The sequence below is a fragment of the Anomaloglossus baeobatrachus genome, chromosome 8 (assembly GCF_048569485.1).
Source record: "Anomaloglossus baeobatrachus isolate aAnoBae1 chromosome 8, aAnoBae1.hap1, whole genome shotgun sequence".
Lineage (NCBI taxonomy): Eukaryota > Metazoa > Chordata > Amphibia > Anura > Aromobatidae > Anomaloglossus > Anomaloglossus baeobatrachus.
The window spans coordinates 151929101-151955864 of NC_134360.1; the positions used below are offsets into that span (position 1 = coordinate 151929101).

Consider the following 26764-nt stretch of genomic DNA (forward strand, 5'->3'; position numbering starts at 1 on the left):
CAGATAACAGCATCTGTGTATCTAAGCTCAAGGAATTCCTTGCTGCATTTTACCATTAGGAGGGATAGAAAGTGAGGCTTCCATTCCTCTACACTCACCCACAACCCGGCCACTGTGCCCTCCTGCCCTTTTTTGCAAAGCTATTTTAATAGCAAAGAGTGCTGCTAGTTAGTGCCATCCAAAAGGTGGCTGCTGTACTCCATTAGTGTCCCACTTGTGCCAAGCAAGTCCCACCACCTCTGCATTGTACCCTGCTGCCCTTTTTTGCTAAGCTATTTTAATAGCAAAGAGTGCTGCCAGTTAGTGCCATCCAAAAAGTGGCTGCGGTACTCCATTAGTGTCTCACTTGTGCCAAGCAAGTCCCACCACCTCTGCATTGTACCCTGATGCCCTTTTTTGCAAAGCTATTTTAATAGCAAAAAGAGTGCTGTCAGTTGTAGGGCCATAGTTGCATTGTCAGGGATAGTCAGTGTTGTTTCTTCAGCTGTCAATAAAGGTAGACCACGTCTGCAATCTACACCACCTCTCAATTTTTACTACCACATTTTAAGTGGCCAATCTTGTTGCTAACAACATGAGTGGCAAAAGGACAGATGCTGGTGGAAAGGGGAACAGGCATGTTGTAAAAGGAAAAAAGTTTGTGTCCGTGGGGAAGGTGGGAAAGCTACATTAACATCTGCTGAAGATAGGCCATCTTCCAGAAAAAGTAAGATGTCTACTACTTTCCGTGGACAATCCGATGTGCTCCTTTTTTACAAAACAAAACAACTGGAACAAAGGTAGATGATGCACAAAAAAAAGGACATGCTTGAATGGATCTCAAGTGCTCCAACAAGTGCCCTCTCCTCCACCTTAACTTCTAAATCCAAAAAACAACAGCCCTATGAGTTGTCATCCCAATCGCCCTTGCTATCTCCCAGCTCTCAAGTCTCCACCCACCCTGCAGAGTATGGTGTAACAGAGATGGCTGAGTCTGCAGAGCTGTTCAGTCACACTATAGGCTGGGAATCAGATTGTGATGACAACTTAAATATTTGGTCAGGGCAGGAAGAGGCTAGGTCTGAGGGCGAGGGGAGTGCAAACACGCTTAATAATGAAGTTCTCGATCCCACCTACTGTCAACCCACAGTCAGGCACTCGAGGTCAACGGAGGTGGTGGAGGAGGATGCAACTGACGACGAAGTTACCTTGCGCCTTCCTGGACAGAGGAGGAGTACTGGTAGCACGTCTACAACTGCATGCATCCTCAGCCACCACTCTGCCTCTGAGAACCAGTCGGGGTGGCTCAGCAGGTCGCATTTCCTCTAAGCCTTGCCTAGCCTGGCCTTTTTTTTGACCTTGCAAAGGATCGTCCAAATCATGTGATCTGTAAAATTTGTCGGGAATCTGTAAGTAGAGTCAAAAACCTCAGCTGTTTGACAACTTCTTCCATGAATTGTCACATGAATAGCTATCATAAGTCCCAGTGGGAAGCTCACTGAGCTGCAATGCGGCCTAGCGTAGCGGGCCAACCACTGCCTGCCCCTTCCAGTGCATCCGCACAGTTTTCATCTTCTATGACTGTGGGGATAGCTGGCACATCTGTTCTTCCACGCAGACCTTCCACCTCTTTAACCACAACAGGCAGTTTGCTTGTCAGGTCGTCAGTTGGTTTGGCAAGGGAAACAAGTGCGAGTGTACAGCTCTCTCAGACATCGATAGCACCAACTTAGGATGAAGGTAACATCATGTCTCCGCCTGCACTTTCCTCACAAACCTGCATTTTCCAGGGACACACTGCTCACCACCGTCTCCACACAGCAGCCAGATCTCTGTCCCTCAGATGTGGACAAATAAAAGGTCATTTCCTCCGACCCACGACAAAGCTAAGAGGTTGACTTTATCCCTCTGTAAGCTCTTGGCTACCGAAATTCTGCCTTTACGCCTGGTGGACACAGCGGATTTTCGAGACCTTATGTCCATCGCAGTGCCCCAGATGCCCAGTCGCCACTACTTCTCTAAGAAAGGTGTGCGTGCACTACACCTGCATGTCGCACACATCACCGCTTCCTTGAGAAACTCTGTGTGTGAACGGGTGCATTTCACCACCGATACTTGGACCAGTAAGCATGGACAGGGACGTTACATGTCGCTGACTGGGCACTGGGTAATTATGGTGATAGATGGAGAAGATTTGCTGAACAAGTCTTGCCGTCCCCACGACTTGTGCGTCAATCCTCTGTATGTAGAAGTTCCTCCAATGCTTCTGCCTCCTCAACCTCGTTTGGGTTCCTCCACCGCCGCCCCAAGCCTGCCTCGCCAGGCCACCAGCGTTGTAACTGTGCACAAGGAATCACGCACACCTCATTACTATGCTGGCAGCAGAACGCAACAGCATCAGGCGGTCTTTAGCTTGAAATGTCTTGGAAATAAGAGTCACACAGCGGCTGAGTTGTGGGCAGCTCTGGAGACAGAGTTTGGTAAATGGTTATCTCCTCTCAACCTGCAGCCAGGTAAGGCCGTGTGCGACAATGCTGCAAACCTGGGTGCGGCCCTTCGCCTGGGCAAGGTGACACATGTGCCTTGTATGGCTCATGTGTTGAACCTTGTTGTCCAGCAATTTTTAACACACTATCCTGGCCGAGATGGCCTTCTGCACAGGGCAGGAAAACCGCAGCTGACCGACTTGCATCGTTCCAGAAGTTTTTCGGCCTGCCGGTTCATCACCTGAAATGCGATGTGCCGACACACTGGAATTCGACTCTCCACATGTTACAGCGACTGTGGCAGCACCACCGAGCACTGGTGCAATACGTCATGACGTATAGCCTGGGCCAATGAGATGCAGAGGTGGGGCAGATCACCCTGATAGAGTGGTCTCAGATTAATGACCTACAGTTAGGTCCAGAAATATTTGGACAGTGACACAAGTTTTGTTATTTTAGCTATTTACAAAAACATGTTCAGAAATACAATTATATATATAATATGGGCTGAAAGTGCACACTCCCAGCTGCAATATGAGAGTTTTCACATCCAAATCAGAGAAAGGGTTTAGGAATCAATCATAGCTCTGTAATGCATAGCCTCCTCTTTTTCAAGGGACCAAAAGTAATTGGACAAGGGACTCTAAGGGCTGCAATTAACTCTGAAGGCGTCTCCCTCGTTAACCTGTAATCAATGAAGTAGTTAAAAGGTCTGGGGTTGATTACAGGTGTGTGGTTTTGCATTTGGAAGCTGTTGCTGTGACCAGACAACATGCGGTCTAAGGAACTCTCAATTGAGGTGAAGCAGAACATCCTGAGGCTGAAAAAAAGGAAAAAATCCATCAGAGAGATAGCAGACATGCTTGGAGTAGCAAAATCAACAGTCGGGTACATTCTGAGAAAAAAGGAACTGACTGGTGAGCTTGGGAACTCAAAAAGGCCTGGGCGTCCATGGATGACAACAGTGGTGGATGATCGCCGCATACTTTCTTTGGTGAAGAAGAACCCGTTCACAACATCAACTGAAGTCCAGAACACTCTCAGTGAAGTAGGTGTATCTGTCTCTAAGTCAACTGTAAAGAGAAGACTCCATGAAAGTAAATACAAAGGGTTCACATCTAGATGCAAACCATTCATCAATTCCAAAAATAGACAGGCCAGAGTTAAATTTGCTGAAAAACACCTCATGAAGCCAGCTCAGTTCTGGAAAAGTATTCTATGGACAGATGAAACAAAGATCAACCTGTACCAGAATGATGGGAAGAAAAAAGTTTGGAGAAGAAAGGGAACGGCACATGATCCAAGGCACACCACATCCTCTGTAAAACATGGTGGAGGCAACGTGATGGCATGGGCATGCATGGCTTTCAATGGCACTGGGTCACTTGTGTTTATTGATGACATAACAGCAGACAAGAGTAGCCGGATGAATTCTGAAGTGTACCGGGATATACTTTCAGCCCAGATTCAGCCAAATGCCGCAAAGTTGATCGGACGGCGCTTCATAGTACAGATGGACAATGACCCCAAGCATACTGCCAAAGCTACCCAGGAGTTCATGAGTGCAAAAAAGTGGAACATTCTGCAATGGCCAAGTCAATCACCAGATCTTAACCCAATTGAGCATGCATTTCACTTGCTCAAATCCAGACTTAAGACGGAAAGACCCACAAACAAGCAAGACCTGAAGGCTGCGGCTGTAAAGGCCTGGCAAAGCATTAAGAAGGAGGAAACCCAGCATTTGGTGATGTCCATGGGTTCCAGACTTAAGGCAGTGATTGCCTCCAAAGGATTCGCAACAAAATATTGAAAATAAAAATATTTTGTTTGGGTTTGGTTTATTTGTCCAATTACTTTTGACCTCCTAAAATGTGGAGTGTTTGTAAAGAAATGTGTACAATTCCTACAATTTCTATCAGATATTTTTGTTCAAACCTTCAAATTAAACGTTACAATCTGCACTTGAATTCTGTTGTAGAGGTTTCATTTCAAATCCAATGTGGTGGCATGCAGAGCCCAACTCGCGAAAATTGTGTCACTGTCCAAATATTTCTGGACCTAACTGTATGCACCCTTCTGCACAGTTTCGACATGGCGACGAATATGTTTAGCGCTGACAATGCCATTATCAGCATGACAATTCCAGTCAATTACATGCTGGAGCACACGCTAAACGCTATTCGGAGTCAGGGGGTGGGACAACAGGAAGGGGAGGAAGTACAGGAGGATTCATATGCGCGAGGGATACCAACATCTACAAGGTCCAGACGTTCATCATCACCAAGGCGGCTGGCATGGGACGGTGGGGGAGAGGGATTAACAAGGGCGCATGGTAGCAGGCAAAATGTTCAGGAAGGTGCAGGACATGAAGAAATGGAGGACGAACTGTCCATGGACATGTAAGACTCAGCAGATGAGGGAGACCTTGGTCACATTTCAGTTGAAAGAGGTTGGGGGGAGATGTCAGAGGAAGAAAGAACGGTTAGCACCTCTATGCCACAAACACAGCAAGGACTTGGTCCGCATGGATGCGCAAGACACATGAGCGCCTTCTTGCTGCACTACCTACAACATGACCCTCGGAATGTCAAAATTAGAAATGATGATGACTACTGGGTTGCCACACTATTAGATCCTCGGTACAAGTCCAAATTTTGTGAAATAATTCCAGCCATAGAAAGGGACGCACGTATGCAGGAGTATCAGCAGAAGCTGTTACTCAATCTTAGCTCGGCTTTACCACCAAACACCAGTGGTGCACGGAGTGAATCTCCCAGTTGTAACTTGACAAACATGGGTCGGTCTGGTCATCAACAGTCTAACCGTACCAGCAGCACCGTATCTGGTGCTGGTAACAGCAATTTTATTGAGTCTTTTCATAATTTTTTTTAGACCATCCTTTGCAAGGCCACCAGAGACAAGAAGTCTGACACATAGTCAACGGCTGCAGAGGATGATACAGGAGTATCTCCAAATGAACATCGATGACATGACTTTGCAAGTGGAGCCTTGCTCATTTTGGGCTTCAAATCTTGAAAAATGGCCTGAGCTCGCCACTTACGCCTTGGAGATATTGTCATCTCCAGCTGCCAGCGTTGTCTCTGAACGTGTCTTCAGTGCTGCTGGGTGTGTGCTGACAGATAAGCGCACGCGTCTGTCCAGTGACAATGTGGACAGACTAACGTTCATCAAAATAAACAAGTCATGGATCCGACAGGACTTTACTACCCCAGTGTCATCCTGGGGAGAGTAAATGCTTGTGGATTTGGAATGTGCTTGATGCAAATGTACCTGTCAAGTTTGCAACTGGGGCACAAGTGCTGCCACTAAAGGGGTGTCTGTGGGGCCCAATTTTTGGAAAAAAGGGAGACTCTGCTTGGAGTCTTTTTGCAGTGTTTTTAAAAATGATCCAAGATGAACAGATGAAAGACTTTGCTACCTACCCCGGTGCCATCCTAGGGACAGTTAAGGATGGCATATTTTTGAATGTGCTTGATGCAAATGTACCTGTGAAGTGTACAACTGGGGCACAAGTGCTGCCACTGAAGGGGTGTCTGTGTGGCCCAATTTTTGGAAAAAAGGGAGACTCCGCTTGGAGTCCCCTTGCGGTGTTTTGCATGATTTTAGAAGGGCATGCCATGCCTATATCTGTGTGTCGTCCTCTTTTTCCTCGTCAAGCTGTTTTGTTTTCGCATAAGAATTTGTTCTTGTCACTTTCTCATGTGTTTGTGTTGTCTTGTGAGTTGTTTGTCACCTTTTGGACACCTTTGAGGGTGTTTTCTAGGTGTTTTTATGTGTTTGTGATTGCCTCCCATTGTTTCCTATGGGGTTCGAGTGGTTCGTCGAACGGTTCGCCGAACCGAATTTGAACGCAGCCTCCGTTCGGAGAACCGAAGTCGAGCCGAACCGCGACCGGTTCGCTCATCTCTAGTGGTAAGGGTGCGCACTATCAAAATGTAGTAAGGAATTGGAAGCAGTAGGTTTTCTGTAAACTTTTGTAAGTATTTTCCCTTCTTCAGTCGTTATATTCACATCTAAAAAGTTTAAAGGAACAACTCCAAATAAATGGGTGAAAGACATATTCATCGTGTTAGAAAGGTTTAAATGATGGACAAATTAAAAAAAAAAGTTCTGCTGAACCATCCTACACAATGAATAGGTCATCCACGTATCTGGTTCCCCTCGACTAATTAGCTATATACATGAATGCCATGGTGGCAATCCAGACTAATTAAAATTTGCAGGGTTAGAAAGGGTTAATCTCCCACCACAAGGTGGAAACCTGCATAAATTATTATTACAAACTGAGGCTAAATTAATTATAAAAGTATCAGGCACAGGGAAACCTAGGTTTCAACGATAGGAATGATCTGTCAGTCTTTTTATGAAAAATAATTTTTTAGAAATATACCAGTGGTTCTATGTGTATATTTTATCTATGCATTCTGTGTCACTCGTTATGTATATAGCGGTATCTATGCTGTTTTTTGTACAATTTTTTTATATTAGTTGCACTCAGATTGCTTTTATTGGCGGTGATGGAGACCGGATTTTCCTCTTTATAAGGGGAGTGTTTTCTGTCAGCCAGTATGGACCCGTGGAAGTGCTGTTAGGCACGAAACGGCCGTCGTCCTGAGGGGACCCGCACCCAGCTCTCCTGCCGCTTTTTACCTGCACTTTTGGATTAAATAAAGGACGTCTTTCTGGAACTCTGTTGGTATGTGCCATTGTCTTTCAATTTCTTCGATGGCTTATTAAGACACTAATATAATGTATAAGTTTGAGCTTTTTCTTATCGAAAAAGGAAAAATGTAAAAAACGAAATGTGTGACCATATGCTAAGATGTTTTTTTTGAGGTCATGGCTTGAGTTTACGTTTTATTACAGTGATTAGGCACTGCAAACTGTATCTTATCAATTTTCCCACTTTTACTTTGGTTTGAGAGCTGTTCTAGCGACTACGTAAAAGCCACGTGCTGCTCTAACCACGTTATTCCAAAACACCAGAAATACAGTCACGCATTTTCTACAGGCTGTGCTCATACTGTTTATGACTTTTCCCCTCTATTTCAGCCTTTTCCTCAGTCATCACAGCTCGCCGTTAGGTCCAACGTGAAATTATTGGGTTTCCCATAGACTTACATTGTGCATCAAATATTCGCAAATAGTCGAATAGCAGCGACCTATTCTTTGGATATTCGCAAAGTCAAATATTTTGGTATTTGATCATCCCTAGTTACAAACTTTCACATTATGACAAGCAAAACCTTTGACACTATAAAACGCAATTTCAGCATAAAACATTCACTTTGGGCAATAAACATTCCCTCTGGCATAAAATTTTCACTTTTGCATAAACTTTGCATAAAATGTTTCACTTTGCACTTGGTCGGAGTAATGCAAGGTGCAATCAATTTAGCAACAACAACAATTTGGAGGACCTGCCTTGAACCCCCATCGTAGGCTCTGGGCGTGCTCAGAGGACTCCAGACCCTGCTTCACCTCTTCAGCATGCATGACAAGCTTTTGTGTCATGTTAATTTTGGCAGAGAGCACAACAGGTTCTAATTACCTACAGGGTAGTCCTGGCCACCCATACTCCAGTGGACCAGTTGTCCCTTCAACTCACGTAAAAAGAGAAAAAAAACCATCAATAAACATCTTTAACTTTCTACATTACTTTAATTGCTATTAGACATTCTTATTGCTTGTCTCCAGGCCTGCGGCTTCCCAGCTCAGGGCAGTCCATGCACCCTAGTAAGCCGCAGCTCAGGCCCAGAGTCCATGTCCCCTGGTCGGAGGAGACAGTGCTGGTTGCTTTGCGCATCCCGAGTCCCCCTGCGCAGCCATCCCGTGCTGTGCCAGCTCCTGCGAAGGCAGGACCCTTGGGCACTTTGGTAAGTTTTGTTTCACTTCTGTAGCTGTAGGGGGAGGGCACAGCTTTTCATGCCATGCTGCAACCCAGCCCACGATGGCACACCATTTTGTTTCCCGCACATCACGTGGTTAATGGCAGACGCTGTTTTCTGAAGGCTGCCATTTGCACAGTCTTTTTTACACAGTCTTTAGGGCGCACAGTACCCATTGAAGCGGGCACGAAATCCTGTTTGTGATGCCAAGTTGACACGCCCACAGGGTGTCAGGGGATTACTTGTCACCTGGCCGGTGTCGATTCGGGGATGTCACAGCGGCCTGACCCGGTTTCGTGATCCCGGCGATCTCAATAAAGACTGGGATGGGGATGATGGGAATATTTATTTGTGACGCCACCTGTGGTGTGCAGCCAGGTATTAGCCACCGCTGCGGAAGGTCTCTAGTGTTGCAGCTCTCCACAGGTAGAGCAAGACCCCATGGAGGATTTTGGAAGCAGTAGTCACCTATGGCGCAGGGGCGCGATGATGGGAGCGCCGGCAATCATGGGACGATGTAGCACCCATGGGGCAGAGTTGAAATACTCATCGTCGGGCTGGTGATCTCAGGTCTGGGATGTCACGGGTGGCCCTGCCCGTCTTCATGGCCCTGAGGTGTACATCAAAAAGGGGATGAAGTATGGAATCAGTAGTAGTTGTCTTGTGACGCCACCTTCGTTATGTGGCCAGGGATTAGCCGCTGCTGCGGTCGCTGTCCTCTGGGGCGGATGGTGTCACAGCTAGGATAGTTCAGCTTCCCGCAGGTGAAGTTAGGCCCCAGGGAAGATGATGGAGGTAGTAGTGGCCATTGGCACTGAAGCGCGGGGCGCCGGCGCCGGCAATGAAGGGCTGACACAGTAGTTGCAGTTCAAGGTCTTTGCTCACTGTCTGTGAGCTGCCCAGAGGTGCTAGTCTCCTCCGTGAAGGGCTTCAGCGTATCCGGGATTAGTTAGAGGTAGCCACCGGTGTTTGAAAGTGTCCTTTCCTAAGGGATGCCCCTTCAGAAGTGAGGAACCCAGGCTGAGCCTCATGCTCCAAGCCTCTGGCTCTGTGAAGAAAGAAGGAAGAAAGTGGTGTCCTGTTGCCAGAACTATAGTCCCGACTTGACTGAAGATTGTGTAAAGGTTGCTCCTACTTCTACCCCAAGTGGTGCCCGCTCCCCAGGTGGTTGTCCTAGTGACCGGGAAAGTCCCATGCCTCGTGATGGCAACCCCCCAGCCTACCCTAGTCCAGTCCCCAGTGAGAAGGTACCTAAGCTATAAGTACAGTGAAACATGGAAACACCTGTGGTTAACCCCCTCCTTACCCGAGATAAATACTGCACCTTAAGTGAGGTGCAGTACCCTGTGTCGACTGAAGCCTCAGGGGCGTCACAATGACACAGAGGGTGCAGTTCAAGTTCTTTACTCACTGATGTCACACTGCCTTTGGAGTACTGTCTCCCGCTGTGATGGGCTCCAGCCGATCCCGGATAGTTCAGAGGTCAAGGCCGGTGTCTCCTTCTGTGTGTCCTTTCCAGTGGCCTTCCCACCACCCCAGCTCCTGGGCCGTGAAATGGGTTACGGGTGCCTGCAGCACTCTCTGCGAACCCTGGGATCCCCTTCTTCCCAAGAACCATGGTCGAGCCTCCATCTCCTGACCACGAGCCCCTTTCTGTGTAGTGTCTTGCGATGTCTCTTCCAGAGTCTAACCTGACACTTCCTGTGCCCGGATCTAACTGAATGCTGTGTGAGATGGCTCCTCACTTCTCCTGCAGGTGCCCCGCCTCCTAGGTTGCTGAACTAGTGGGCAAGAGGTCCCATACCTCATGATGGCCACCCCTGGCACCTACCCTGGCCCAGTCCCAGTGACAGAGCTCCCGTGTTATGTGTTGGATGTGTTGTGATGATTGTTTGCCGGCGATGACCTGCTCCATATCCAAGATGAATACTGCACCTTAGGTGAGGTGCAGTACCCTGTTGTGCCTGAAGCCACGGGGGCGCCACACTTCCACCCCTAAAAAAGGGACGTGCGCATGCTGGAGTATCGAAAAAAACTTGTATACAATCTTAACCCTCAACTGGTGAGGTGGGGTTTGCTACACCCCAGGGAAATTTGGTATGAATCATCAATGTATTACATTTTCCTATATCTGTTGATATAAAAAAATTGTTATACACATGTGTAATCAATCGCCAATAAGAAAACAATTAAAACAAACATGATCTTTGCATTTTCTGTAAAAATTAGAGATTTCTAAACACTGGGGTATAGGAAGCCCCACATCACCAGTTGCGTGACAAAAATCCCACCTCACCAGTTGAGGGTTAAGAGTGATTTTCTCCAAGACAGCAATGGGGTACACAGTCTGCATTCAGCTGGAGTCTGCAGAGACTGTGTTCGTCTGTCATTCCCGGCGCAGCTGCCCCACGCCTCGGCACCCGCCATTACTACTCCCCTCATCATCCTCCTTGGGGCCCACTCCACCTGTGGGGAGCAGAAACACCTCGGCTGCTACTATCATCTGCCCCAGAGGACAGCGACAGCAGCGGTGGCTAATTCCCCGGCCGCATACCGCAGGTGAGGTCACAAAATCAACCTCCATTATCATCCTTCACCACACCACTCCCTCCGTTTATACCTCGGGGTCACGAAACCGGGCAGGGCCATCCGTGACATCCCCTGATCCTCCCCGGCCCGGTGACGAGTATTTTCCCCCAACCCCTGGGGTGCTACATTTTGCGTCACGAACAGCAAAACATGCCCAGGCTAAAAATGTGTACTGTGCACCTTGCAGTACTGTGTTAAACTGTGTCTCTGAAAAAAGGACAGTCGCCATTACTGGCGCAGAGCGGGAAATGAGGGGGCGTGTTTCTGGGGGCGGAGCCTGAAAAGAACACAAAAGGAAAGGAGACCCCCGATGCCAGAAACCAGCAGGAAACCCTGTGCCTGCAAGGACATGTCCACTGAGGAGAATCGCATACCTGAGTGACTTCAAAGATAGACTGTACAGCTTGTTTTAACTATGGCTCCAGGTCCTGGAACTAATTCAAAGCATGGCCACTTTGATCAAAGCAGTGCAATCGAAGCAAGGGACTCCACAACCTTCAACCATTGAACTGGCTACCAGTGCTGATGACCTCCCCTGGCGGCGATGTGGGAGGACCCCGCTGCCCCAGCCCCAGGTTCCTGATCGTTATGATGGGTAGCCGATATGCTGGTGCTGTGACAAGGTTGGACTGCGGATGTCCTTTGAGTACTCAGAGCCAGGGGGCTGGGAGCAGCCCTCTGGCACCACCACCACCAGCAGCAAAGCAAGTATAATTGTTTTCATGTGCAAATGTTGATGTTTTATTGCATTGATGATACTGTTGACCGGTAACTGTTTGAGTGTTTGCAAGTTTTGAAATGTTTGATGCTGCCTCCCATAAAGGGAAAATTGTTAACCTGTTATTGCATACAAAAATTGCTGTGTATTAACTTTGTTTGTTTGCAGCCCGGGAGTGCTGCAATTTGCTCTGCTCTGGGGGAATGTGGCGCCCCTGAGGCTTCAGTCGCCACAGGGTACTACATCTCTTTTAATATGTAGTACTCATCCTGGGTAAGGAGAGGTTAATCGCTGGTGATTCTTACATTCACACACCACAAACAGTTATGTGCCTTCCCACTGGGGGAAGACTTAGGGTTAGAACGACCGGTCAACGATCAACAATTAGGTGAGTAATTTTGATCATTTAACGGTCGTTCGTGCTTTTCACATGCAACGATGTCGCTAAAAAGGCCGGATGTGCGTCACGAATTCCGTGACCCCAACGACATCTCGTTAGCGATGTCGTTGCGCGTAAAGCCCGCTTTAGGGTAGACAAAAGGGGTTGGCCATCACGAAGCATGGAACTTTCCGCAGGTGGCGTCAAGAAATCAACCTCCATCATCATCCTTCAGCACCCCTCTCCCTCCATGTACACCTGGGGATCACGAAACCGGGCAGGGCCACCCGTGACATTCCCTGATCCTCACTGGCTCAGTGACGAGTATTTTCCCCCGACCCCCCCTGGGGTGCTACATTTGATGCTGCTGTCCTGCTGTCTGCCTCTACTTTTTGGAAATGTGGGAACTCCAAGATGGGTCTCCAATTGTATCCTTTCTGTAGTGGCAGGGTTTTCAAAGCAGCAGGACTACACCTGTCCCTCATCCATCCACCCACCTTTTGATTTGAAACCTGTAAAACCTTGGTCAGAACCTGTGTTGTGTTTGTTCCATGCTTCACTAAAGCGCTAATGTGCCGCCCCTGCAGCAGTCAAACTGCTCGGATCTGGGGTTTCTGTGGCTCGAGGGTCTCCGGACCCTTGGGCTTGCGGCCACTTCAAATATAAGGGGTATTTACAGGTGGTAAATGTTCGTGACAGCACCTGTGGGTTGCGATAAGGGGAGTACCGCCGCTGCCAAAGGGAGTACCGGGGCTGACGGTGGGGGGCAGCTAGGTGTCAGTCCATCCGCAGGTAGGGAAAGCCCCAGGTTGAGGGGGGTCTCTATGACTAATATTACTCTACCTTGAGAAAATCAAGATTTAAGCGGGCTTTACACGCACGATATCGTTATTGAATTATCGTCGGGGTCACGGTGTTTGTGACGCACATCTGGCGTCAATACCGATATCGCAGTGTGTGACACTTATGAGCGACCGCAAACGATTGCAAAAACGGTCAAAATCGTTTGCTGCGGAGAGGTCATCCTGGAACACAAAATCGTTTTCTGCTTATTAGCGATGTTGTTTGTCGTTCCTGCGGCACATCTCCTTACCTGCCTCCACCGGCAATGCGGAAGTAAGAAGGTGGGCAGGATATTACGTCCCGTTCATCTCCGCCCCTCCGCTTCTATTGGACGGCTGCCGTGTGACATCACTGTGATGCCGCACGAACCGCCCCCTTAGAAAGGAGGTGGTTTGCTGGCCAGAGCGACGTCGCAGGGCAGGTAAGTGTGTGTGACAGGGGTAAGGGAGGTTGTGCGGCATGGGCAGCGATTTGCCCGAGTCACACAACCGACGGGGGCGGGTACGATCGCTTGCAATCTCGCTAGCGAGATCGCAACGTGTAAAGCCCGCTTAACTCTAAGACCTGCAGAATAATTCCAATAATACCGCTATAAAAGATTTAATAATATTTTGCATTGATAATTATTGCAATATAATAGACACATACCACCAAACAATAGCCAAGCATCACAAGCATATGCCGTACAGATATTACCACTAAAATAATCATTATTACAAACCATACGAATACTGATATTACCACCGTACAGTATCCATATAATGGTAGTATAATTTCAGCCCCAGTGCTCTGTAGACCCTAAATATGAATGGGGGACAGGTAGGTTCTCACCAGTGACATTCTTGACATTGATGAGTTTAGCATTTAGATTTCCATTATTTTTCCATTCAACCCAGACAACTGTAACCATTTCTCCCATCCATAATTCGTCTTTGCAAAATGTAACAAAGACATTTTTAGCTTAGAGCTTTTACATCACCCTCCTCTCATTCCCCGACTCTACACAAAGCATATCATACTTTAACCAGTCCTGTATATAGTGTTAATTAGAGATGAGCGATCCTACCAATGATCAGATATGTTCATGACTATAAATCTCGCCTGAGATCGTCGATCAGATCATCGATCCTAGCCAATTGCTTGTTGATACTAGCAAAACCCATTAAATTCAATGGGAGGCAAAAGTGATGTGTTGGGGGGCTGTAAAAGAAAAATAAATTAAAAACAGTTAAAGCAGTACATGCTTACCAAGTCTCCCATGGCTGCAGCATTACTTCTAAGTCCACTAATTATGCCTCATCCATATTCACTGCTTTCCCCTTCCACCAGTGTCTCTGATTGACTACCACTGGACCACGCCTCCACCCTCTGAGACAGTGTCTGTGATGGTTGGAATCACAGATACTGTCTGTACCGGTATGCTGGTAATAAATAAAGTTGTAGGGTCCCTCTTGTATTAACACAAGCACAGATAAAGTCATGGCTACAGGCTGCAGTCCCCAGCCATGCGCTTATCTTGGCTGTGTATCAAAATAATATGAAGCGCATACAGCTTTTGAAGAAAACAAAACAAAAAAAAAAAAAAACATAAAAAAATAGAAAAATAAATATTTTTTTTAAAAAAACGGCGTGTGGTCCCCACCAATTTTGATACCGAACCATGAAAAAGCTCGGCAGTTTGGAGCTGGTATTCTCAGACTGGGGAGACCAATGATTATTGGGCTCTCCACCCTAAAAATAGCAGAATGCTGTCACCCAGGATTGTCACATCCGTTAGATGCGACAATCCCAGCACTTTACCTGGCTCTTCCCGATTGCGCTGGTGTGGTGGCAAGTGAGGTAAAAAGGGGTTAATAGCCCACAGCTGCCACCTAGCCCTAGATTAGTAATGAGCGGGCATCTATGAAACCCCCCATTACTAATCTGTAAGTGAAAACAAATAAACACAAACACTGAAAAAATCCTTTATCTATTATACAAAGCTGAGTGTATGTATGTATGTGAGTGTGTGTGTGAGGGTGTGTGTGAGGGTGTTTGTGTATGTGTGTTGAGAGGAAAATTTAACCCCGCGCTTTACAGTTATTCGCCAAAAAACCTGCTTTTATTAAAGTCAATGGAGCTGGGAGCCACATTGCAGCCAGAGCTTCAGAAGAATGTTGGCATGGCACAATATGCAGCCATGCCCTTGAATGGAATATTGGCCTGTCACAATGCAGCCAGGGAATGAGACAGACCGGGAATGAGACAGACCGGGAATGAGACAGACCGGGAATGAGACAGACCGGGAATGAGACAGACCGGGAATGAGACAGACAAGACAAGAGATGGACTAGGAGATAGGCAGATAAGGAAAGAGACAGATAAGGAAAGAGACAGATAAGGAAAGAGACAGATAAAAAAAGAGACAGATAAAAAAAGAGACAGATAAAAAAAGAGACAGATAAGGAAAGATACAGACAGGGAAAGATACAGACAGTTGGATAAAAGACAGATAAGCTGGGTTCACACATAGCGACAACGACGACATCGCTGTTAGGTCACCATTTTCTGTGACATAACAGCGACCTTGTAAGTCGCTGTTATGATCACTGCTTAGCTGTCAAACACAGCGACGCAGCAGCGATCATAACGTCGCTACATGTGCAGAGAGCAGGGAGCCGCGCACACTGCTTAGCGCTGGCTCCTTGCTCTCCTAGCTACAGTACACATCGGGTTAATTACCCGATGCGTACTGCAACTACATGTGCACAGAGCAGGAGCCGGCACTAGCAGCAAGAGCGGCGGAGGCTGGTAACGAAGGTAAATATCGGGTAACCAGGGAAAGGTCTTCTCTTGGTTACCCGATGATTACAGTGGTTATAGCTTTCCGCAGCTGCCAGATGCCGGCTCCTGCTCCCTGCTCGCTTCATTTTGTTGCTCTCTCGCTGTCACACACAGCGATGTGTGCTTCACAGCAGGAGAGCGACGACGAAAAAATGAAGCAGGACATTCAGCAACGAGCAACGACCTCACAGCAGGGGCCAGCTCGTTGCTGGATGTCACACACAGCGACAGCGACGGGACGTCGCTGCAACGTCACAGAAAATGGTGACGTAGCAGCGACGTCGTCGTCGCTGTGTGTGACACCACCTATAGACACCGACAAAAAGACAGACAGAGTCAGAGAGGGAAAGAGACAGACAGGGAAAGCGAGAAACAGACAGGGAAAGTGAGAAACAGACAGGGAAAGCGAGAGACAGACAGGGAAAGCGAGAGACAGACAGGGAAAACGAGAGACAGACAGGGAAAGCGAGAGACAGACAGGGAAAGCGAGAGACAGACAGACAGGGAAAGAGACAGACAGAGACAGACAAATAGATTAAGAAAGAGACAGACAGAGAGACACAGAGAGAGAGATAGACAAAGATTGAGAGAGAAAGAAAGACCGGGAAATAGAAAGACAGACAGACAAAGAGAGAGACAGACAGAGAGAGACAGACAGAGAGGGAGAGAGACAGAGACTGGGAGAAAGACAGAGAGACAGTTACTATCCCAGGCAACGCCGGGTGCTACAGCTAGTTTGAAATAAAATACAAAAAAATACATCTTTGACTGATTTATTAACCCTCAAAAGACCCAGGTCGAACATGATCCACATGAGGTTCAATGATGATTCCAGTTTTGCTAGATCTGAAGGCACAGCACAAGGCCATAAAACAATGACCGGACACTGTGAGCTTCAGGCAGAGACTGAGCCACACGATCAGTGGTGATGTCACTCAGGTTACTTGCGGTCACAGCTGGAGGTTCCCACAGCCCTGCACCTGTGACCGCAGGTAACCTGACCTCAATACAATACTTCTACAATACTTTTTTCTTTCTTGGGGCATAAAAGTATTTACATAAATATTTGACTGTAATAAAAAGGCACTTTTTTTTTTACTGAAAGACTACCATAATAATGAGTATCTGAAGGTCGCAGTGATACAGGGGTTCCTTGCAAGTTCCTTGAAAGTCCAAAGGGAAGCTGGCAAATTAAGTCAACTAATCAATAGATATTGGCCTGGCTGTTGTTCCTAGTGCGGTGAAAAAGATGGACTAATGTCTAATAAATGCTCATTTCTTGATTGTTGACTTTTCAACATTAATTTACAGTAGGGTTAGTTAAGTCAGTTCTGCAACCATTTTGTTAAGTGTATATAAAATGAAAAAAGAGAGGACTGGCAGCACTTAGCATAATGTGAATAGGTGCGTATCTTGTTCATGATACAACATGAAGATAAAAGCAGCCACACACTATAATGGCAAATATATAAACTACTAATGAAAAAGTTTTTAGAGGTGTTTAGAATATTACAATAGCCATTGTAATACCAGCTCAGTGCCACGTCACGACAACCTCCTTTGCTGGGTCCTTCTCTACACTGCATCTGACTGGGCTCCTAAAACACCTACACAAGATATCTGACATACCCCAAAAAAAATTAACTATACAAAAACATACATTCTCCATGTTAGCATACAAAATGGTTGTAATCGGCAACAATAAATTATATTTTTCACAATTTTGCTGGAGTTTACACTAGCATATAGCATCCAATGCAAGAGCACCAGATACTATATTCTTATGACACTCGGCTCAAACTTTGCTGTGAGCGTGACTGTGATCCGAAACTTTTGCATGCGAGAATCAGAGCACAGGTAAGGAAAACTAGGATTAATCTATCCATCTTCCACATTGCCTGTCTCTGCATATATCAGACTGATGTCATCCGTGTGCAGTCCAATGTTTCACGCGCACCCATAGCCTGGAATGAGTGTGCCTGATCCGAGACACACTGGCAATAACAGCGTGCAGAGATTGTTCTCTCATGCCGAATTGTTATGAGAAAAAACTCACATCTGCTCTCCCTCATTAACTTACATTAGTCCGCGCGCAATGCATTTGTTCAATTCATATATTAATATAACTACGGCCTTACATTTCTTTTATACTTTATATTGATCCATGATTGTAAATATTCTCCTTCATAAAACTACTAATGTTTTAACTCATTGCTTTTTGCATATTTTTTATTATTTCTATATTTTTATTTTTGATTATCAAGTTATTATACCTCAATTTTTATATTTTATGTTTGCTAGTGTAGTGTTGTGAAGTTTGTTATTGCTTCTATATCAATCCTATAGGATACTTTCTTTAATTAGTTTTTAAATAGACATTTTTACTTCATGTAATGTTTTGGTATTTTTTTCTAGAATCATGCACGACTCCCCAACTTCTAAATGGAAAATACACCCTACTTAAAAATACGTTTGTAAATGGAGAATATTTGCAGTATGAATGTGATAAGGGTTATATGACAGAAAGACGCAACCTTTTGGCCACCGCCCGGTGCCTCGATGGACAATGGTCAGAAATTCCAAGGTGTATGGGTAAGTGTTGTCTATGATTCGAAAAACTAAAAAGAAAAATACGGTAATAAGCAAAATATATTACCTTATGAAAACTATAGGTTGGATTGTAGTATACCTGTTTAGGATTTATGATTACATATTTCTTTGAATGGAAATGTGTCTTAAAAAACCTGTTTTTGGAAACTTTGGGGTGATTAACTTGTAATTACATATTTATTATATTTGTAGTAATAATTATTGGTTATATAATCAATTGTTTAAAATTATAAATTAAATGCCATGCGATAAGTTTTTTAGTTATTAATTTTTTCTGCAGCTGCGAGGAGCAGCCCTGTATCTAAATCCAGCACATGATACAGTATATGTATCTAATCCCACCATGTGTGATGCAGTCATCAGTGCCACATATCTAATCCCATCATGTATGATACAGCATAAAATTACATGTATCTGTAGCACCCAGGGATCTGGGGTACTTGGTTCCGTGCAGGGTCTATCTTGGGAATGTCACGATGGTGGCTGTTACCAAGTTATATGCCCTGGGTCCTTTTTGTAATGGGGATATTTACAGGGGATACTTGAATAGAGTTATTTGTGACTCCACTTGTGGTGGTGCGGCTAAGTGTAGGGAGCCGCCGCTGCAGTGTCTCTACTGGAGCTGATGGTACTGCAGCTAATATGGTAGTCCCTCTGCAAGTAGGGTATTGCCCCAGCGGGTGTATGGTGCGGTAGATGTCGGAAGAAGGAGTCCAGACAGGTATTCAGTGCAACTGGTTCACTCACTTTTTGGATGCGCACTGGTTGCCCGAGGCTGGCTGGTTTCGCCTCCAGGTCCCCTTCATCCCAGGGCCAGTCTGGTTTCTCTGGTACCTTCTTCCCCTGCACCTGTCTCTGGTAAGTGTGTCCCCATGGTATGGAACATTGGGGGTCCCCGGTTTGTGGTTTGTCCACCTCTATCCGCCTGATGGTTGCGTGAACCCTGTGGGGTTGGAGTCTCTGGTCCAGTCCCCGATTCTCCCTTTGCTACAGAGTCTTTGGATTCTTTAGGGTCAGCAAGGTACCTGATGGTCCCCTTTGCTGTGCAGGTGTTAACAGGTCGGCTGGAAGCTCTTTCCTATCCTAGGGTCCTGTACCCTGTCGGTGCCTAGTTCCAAAAGTTCTCCACCGTACTCCACCGGCAACCACCTCTCCTGGGTACCAGGTCACCGTTAACCCGAGTCAGGGTGTCACATCTCTTTCACCTTCACCCTTCCCCTTTCAACACTGTTCTGACTACTCTCCACAGTCTACCCCTTCCACCTGCTCAACTAGTGGACTGGAGTGGCTCTACCCCTAGGCGGCCATCCATGGTCCCACCCTAGCTAAGCACCATTGTATGGGGGATTGTTAGGGAAAAACTGGAATTACCTGGGTTTTTGTTGGTACCGGCACTGGAGTTCTGGGTACCTACGGGGGTAGGCCCTGCATCCTGGTGGGGATGCAGAACCTTGTAGCACCCTGAGGTGTTCAGGGGTGCTACATATCTAATCCCATTATGTGTGCTGCAACCCGCAAAAAACGAGTATCTAATTCAAGTCTATAATACACTCTGTATATTGTATCTAATCCCAGCACATCATACACTTTGTATATCTAATCCTATTCTGTGTGGTACATTCTGCGCATCTAATCTCTGTATCTAATTCCAGCTTGTGATACAGTACGCGTATCTAATACTAGCGCTTATACAGTCCGAGTTTCTAACGACATCTCATGATACATTAAATAGCACCATCTAGTAAGATCGGTGCTGTCAGTCATCCTTAGTAGAGATGTCGAGCAAGGGGTGTGCTCGCGAGGCTTTATCAAACCAAACCCAAACCAAACCCGAGCCTTTATACCTTTAACTCGGATGACCTCCTGACGACAACCCTGTGACACCCGGTAGCGCTGGTGTCGCGGCGATGTCGTCAAGAGGTCATCCGAGTTCATTAGATACTCCAATGACCTCCTGTCACTGCTCACATACTGCTGGATTTCCACCGGCGAGGCTTTCCCCAGCAATGCTGTTGCTTCCAGGTCCATAACCACTATATCTTCTCTGCTACAGTAGTGGCTAGAAGGACCTTTGCTGACGTCATGCCCATGTGAGCAGAAGGGACGGGGCATTCGCTAACATAGCTGATGCGAGGAAGCAACATTATTTTTCTAAGTCCACGTGGGCATAGAGTTGATTATAATAGAAGTGGAGGTCTGGGGGTAAGACTCTCAGACAGTGGGATCCACCATAATTACCCCCAAACCCCTACCTCTATTATAAACAACTTCATGCCCACGTGGACTTTTAAAAATAATGTTTTTTTCTGGCTGGAAATGTCGGACTGCACTTTGAACACACCCCTATAATGGAAGGAGCCCATACACTCTAACATCTACCGTCAGTTTCATGGTATAAAAATAAATAAAACATATTCTGATACCCAGCACAGATAAAGCATGTGGCTACAGGGTGCAGCACCAAGCCATGCACTTATCTTGGCTATGTATTAAAATAGGAGGAATCGTATGCGACTTTTTTTTTTAATTATTTAAATAAATACCTAAAAAACACAACGTGCGGCCCCCCTAATTTTGATGCCCAGCAATGATAAAGAAAATATTGTGTATAATGCTCACCAGAATTAGCAAGAAAAGCAGAGCAAATCGTATAGGCAATTGAGTGGTAACAAAACCATTAAAATATAACTTTTAATATATATCACTTAGAAAATTAAAACACAGCAATCGGTGGAAAGAACACCAATGGTAACAATCAATAAACGCTAATGGTTATGAATAATAATAAATACCAAAGACCGCGTTTATTGATTACCATTGGTGTTTTTTTCACCTATTGTGGAAAGGTCACTGTGATATTGGGTAGCAAGTACCCTTCTATATTCTACTGTCCTTACATTGGTTGCTATGCAACTAATTATACATGTTGTGTGTGCTTTAAATTTTTTAAGTGGTATATATGAAAAGCTATATTTTAATGGTTTTGTTATCACACAATTGCCTATATCATTTGCTCTGCTTTTCTTGCTAGCCATGATAAAGCCTGACAGCTGGGGAGGCCTATGGTTATTATAAATAGCAACCTGTAGCTGCCTGAGATTGTTGCATCCATTAGATGTGGCAAGCATGGACTTTTACCTGGCTCAATCTGATTACCCTGGTGCTGTGGCAATCGGGGTAATAAGGGATTAATAACAGCCCACAGTTGCTACTAAGTCCTAGATTAGTGATGGCAGGTGTCTATGACACCCCATCACTAATCTGTAAGTGAAAGTAAATAAATACAAACACTCAAAAAATCCTTTATTTGGAATAGAATACAACCTCACACCTCTTTCACTACTTTATTAATCCCAAAACACCTAGGTAGGAGTGCAGCAGCCATTTTAGAAGTATATATGATAACAAGAGGGTGACAGAGTTCACAGCTTAGCAATAGAGATGTGAAGTGATAGCCCTAAAATTCCAGACACTGGAGAAAATGATAGTAGTAGCCTGAGAATATTACATTCAATTGATAGGAATAGAGAAATAGGAGAGGTGCTAGAAGCAGTGCCAACCAATCAATGATAAAATCTATTATGCTGCATTTGAACTAAAATTACAGTTATTTTTCTTCATTGTTAATGCACTAGAAAGAATCAGTGTCCCTTAAAAATGGTGTACTTGCTAGCTGAATGCAAATTTATGGAGATTTTACTTTTCTTAAGCAATCCCTTTAAGTGAATGGTAAATAATTGATTTTTAACCACTGACACCAAGTAATAATACAAATTTTGTTAACACTGAGACTGTGTTTTAATAAGAGCAAGCCACTAAGTTCTGTAAGATATGAATCTCCCAAAATTACACTAGGTTGCTGAAAGGAAGGTACTGGCCTTGAGGCACAAGTAGTGCTACTGACACCGAGTATTAATAAAAATTGGGTAACACTGAGACATTGTTTTAATAGGAGCAAGCCACTATCTTTGTTCTGAAAGATATCAAGCCCCCAAAATTACACTAGGTTGCTGATAGGAAGGTACTGGCCTTGAGGCACAAGTAGTGCCACTGACACCGAGTATTAATAAAAATTGGGTAACACTGAGACATTGGTTTAATAGGAGCAAGTCACTATCTATGTTCTGTAAAATATGAAGCCCCCAAAATTATGCTAGTTTGCTGATAGGTAGGTACTGGCCTTCAGGCAAAAGTAGTGCCACTGCCATTGAGTATTAATAAAAATTGGATATTACTGAGACTGAGTGTTAGGGGTACTTTGCACACTACGACATCGCAAGCCGATGGTAGCGATGCCAAGCGCAATAGTCCCCGCCCCCGTCGCACATGTGATATCTTGTGATAGCTGCCGTAGTGAACATTATCACTACGGCAGCTTCACATGCACTTACCTGGCTTGTGACGTCGCTCTGGCCAGCAAACCGCCTCCTTCCTAAGGGGGCGGGTTATGCGGCGTCACAGCGACATCACACGGCAGGTGGCCAATAGAAGCAGGGGGGCGGAGATGAGCGGGACATAAACATCCCGCCCACCTCCTTCCTTCCTCATTGCAGCCAGTACACAGGTAAGGTGATGTTCCTCGCTCCTGCGGCTTCACACATAGCGATGTGTGCTGCCGCAGGAACGAGGAACAACATCGTAATATCGGTCCTTCCGAAATTATGGAAATGACCAACGCTACACCGATCATACGATTTCGACGACTTTGCGCTCGTTAATCGTAGTAAAAAGGATTCACATACTCCGATGTCGACAGCGACACCAAATGTGTGTCACTTTTGATTTAACCCCACCGACATCGCACCTGCGATGTCGTAGTGTGCAAAGTACCCCTTAGTGTCAGCAGTTTACTATCTAAGTTGTGTAAGATATGATGCCACCACCAGGAAGCTATATATTATGATATTTGGCTTCAGGCAGAACTACAGGCTGTGACAGCAATTTTATTTTATTTATTTTTTAAAGTTACATTATTTTTTATAGCAGTAGGGTACTATGGAGTTTATGTACGCTATGAAGGCAACACAATGACGCAACTGAGCTGGTATGAATTGAGATGGTGGCTGACAGGTACTATACTACACCTGAACCCGTTGTTTTGACAATTTTGGGTCTTTTTTTTGCAAGTTGTGATACCTATTCCTAGTATAACATACACAAGGGATGTAACAGTGCTGAGATTGTTGATTATTAGTAGCAGATGTCAGGACAGCTTTAAATCTCTCCCTGCCTGTGAATAAGCTCTCGCTATATCACAAACTGCATTAACAGACCGTATGCAGCACTAATAAGAGGATTTTTTTTTTTTTGGTGGTTTAAAACAGGAACGGCTCTCACCTAACTAAGCAATGCACTAACACTGTCCCTATACCTGGTTCTTCGATTTACACAGCTGGTAGCAGCTAGTGGACACTGTGTTCAGCCCTTGCAAGGACTATTATTAGTTTGCTGTATACTGTAAACACTGCATAAACGCTGTCCTGCACACAGTACAGTCTAGCTACACCGGCAGCTCAGGAATTAATGCATGTTCACAAAATGGCGGCAGCCTTATGTAGCCACTATGATGCTGTGCGGCCAAGCCAATCACAGTAACACCACAACAAAGATGGCTTCGGCGTTACTGTGAGGGCAAGCAACGTCAGATGTGTTCATTGGCTAGAAAAAGGCGCCAGGAAGTCCAGAAATGAAAATGAAAGTATCGGAGCGAATGCCATATTAGTCGTCGGATACTGAATACCTCGAATACCCCATTATCCGCCGGATACCGAATATTGAAGAATACTGAACTTGAAGAAAAAGAAGGGATCCAGCATCCAATCTCCAATTAAAAAAAAAATCTTTATTCAACAAAGATAAAAGGGTTCTTCCATAATAATAAAATCCAATTTACATGGCAGGGTAGAAAAAAACGGAACGCGTTTCCGAGTGACAGCTCGGTACTCTGAAACATGGCGAATAGTGGAGAATATATTCGCTCATCCCTAGTGTTTACCATTGCAGTCCATGTGAAATCAACAAACTTTTGTGAATAATCGATATTAATGAAATGAACATATGTAAAACATGTCAATAGTAGGATGGGGGGTGTAAAGAAAGGTAAGGATGGTTTCAAGAAGATAGTGAGAGACAAGAAGTGGGAGTTGGGATTAATCTAGGTAAGAAATATATCATGGCTGGCTCGGGGGAGGAGGGTGGGAGCAGGTCAACATTCCACAAATTCTCGCAACTTCAACCAGGGGGCCCAGATGTGTCTAAATTTCTCTTAAGAGTGATAAACTAAAGCTGCAAGCTCTAAAGGCTGCTTTACACCAGAAGATCTATCGTGCGATAGATCGTCGGGGTCACGGTTTTTGTGACGCACATCCGGTATCGCTTGCGATCCTGGCCTGTGTGACACCTCCTAGCGACGCAGTATTACTCACAAATCGTGAGTCGTGTACTGCTCGCTAGGTTTCATAATATCGTTTAATTTAATTGTTCATCGTTCCCGGGGTAGCACACGCCGCTCCGTGTGACACCCCGGGAATGATGAACATCGCTTACCTGCAACCCGCGGCTCTCACCGGCTATGTGGAAGGAAGGAGGTGGGCGGGATGTTTACATCCCGCTCATCTCCGCCCCTCCGCTTCTATTGGCCGGCGGCTGTGTGACGTCGCTGTGACGCCGAACGTCCCTCCCACTCCAGGAAGTGGACGTTCACCGCCCACAGCGAGGTTGGACGGGAGGTAAGTACGTGTGATGGGGGGTTACCAACTTTGTGCGCCACGGGCAGCGATTTGCCTGTGACGCAAAAAGGACGGGGGCGGGTACGATCGATTGTGAAATTGCACAATCGGTCGTACCGTGTAAAGCAGCCTTTACTGGTCGATTTTGAGCATCCAATTTTGGATAGCAGGTATACTTGTTGAGCGCCAAAGGGGGGGGGGAGCAGTTTGGCCGCCGCTAGTAGGAACAGGAGGAGAGTTTTTGTTTGGAGTGTTTTGTGGGTTTCTCACCAAATTCAGGAAGATTAGGCTGGGTTGGGGATTAAAGGACAGTTTACAGATCCGCCTGGTGTAGGTAATCACGTTTTTCCAGAAGGGCTGCAACTGGTCGCCCTGCCACCAAATGTGGAAGTATGTCCCTCGCTTTCTATTGCACCTCCAACATGACTCTGAAGAGGAACGGAACCATGTGCTAGTTTGAGAAGGTGATACATACAATCTGGTAACTAAGTTGTATGAGTTTTCCTGTACATCCACGCAATTTGATGGGCCAAAGGATCTCTTATAAATTTGGATCAAATCTCCCTCTGTAAAATTCCTGCCTAGATCTTTTTCCCAAAATGATATGAATACCCGTTTCTGCGGGTGTTTATTTAAGACCAATATTTGATAGAATTTGGACAGGACTTTCTGAGGGCATTTGGTTAGCAAAATCATAGATTCAAAGGTGAAAAGGTCCCTTTGGGGCAGCCCATTTGGTAAGTGATCCAGTACAGCTAACTTTAGTCTTTCATATTGAAGGAAGTTTAGTGAGTTTGGGGCTATGATCTTATTACGATGAGTCAGGGGTGTTAATGTTCTATCCTCTAACACTAGTTCCACTGGCGTAGTGAGTGTATGTAGCTGATCATGAGTGCGTGATTGTGTGCTCTCTGAGTACAGCCCCAGAAAATCCATTATTCGGATTATCGAGGAAGATGGGGGAATAAGATAATCTGCATGTTTTATCCAAGTTTGAAGCACATTCTTAAAGATTAAGTTGCCCGTCATTGTGTCTCGGAGGAAATGTTTTGCCGAGTGAAGGATGGGTCTGAAGTTCATCGGAGTGGTGGAGTTTGCGATCAAGGTCCAAAGTTTGTTCGGAGATTTGCAAGTCCAATCTATTATCATTGATAGTATTGTGGTGTGTGATATTTTTGAGGGTCTGGTGTCCCCATCCCACCTCTGGACCTAGGCAGTACTAGGGTATTATAATTCAACCTCGGGCGCCTACCTTTCCACATATAGTTGATGAAGAGTGTTCTAGCTTTATGGAAAAAGTTCTGTGGTACCTGAATTGGTAACATCTGTGATCCATAACTAAATTTTGGTAACACAAAGCTTTTTAATAGGTTTTTACATCCCACTCATGAGACAAATGGGGCTGACCATGAGGCTATTACTTTTATCGAAGATTTTAATAATGGGAAAAAGTATATAGAGACTAAAGAAGGCCAATGTGAGCATATCTTTATTCCCAGGTAGGTAGTAAACTTGGGGGGCCACTTAAAAGGGGTATTTCTTTCTTAAGGTATCCATTGTTGCTTGGGTAAGCTGTATACCTAAAGCCTCCGATTTGTCCAAATTAATTTTGAAATTTGAGAGCCAAAATGTTCGAAGATATCTAAGATAGCTGAAAATTCTTTGAGGGGTTCAGTCAACAGGAGAAGAAGGTCGTCGGC

At 45.4% G+C, this 26764-nt stretch overlaps 1 protein-coding gene across 1 annotated transcript in view; it reads left to right on the top strand.

Annotated features, from left to right (window-relative positions):
- Positions 1–26764, top strand: part of LOC142250053 (complement factor H-related protein 1-like) — a 214976-nt gene that overhangs the window by 26754 nt on the left and 161458 nt on the right. Inside the window, exon 3 of the mRNA XM_075322115.1 lies at positions 18142–18318. Coding sequence (XP_075178230.1) covers positions 18142–18318 — 177 coding nt within the window. The remainder of the gene's footprint in view (positions 1–18141; positions 18319–26764) is intronic.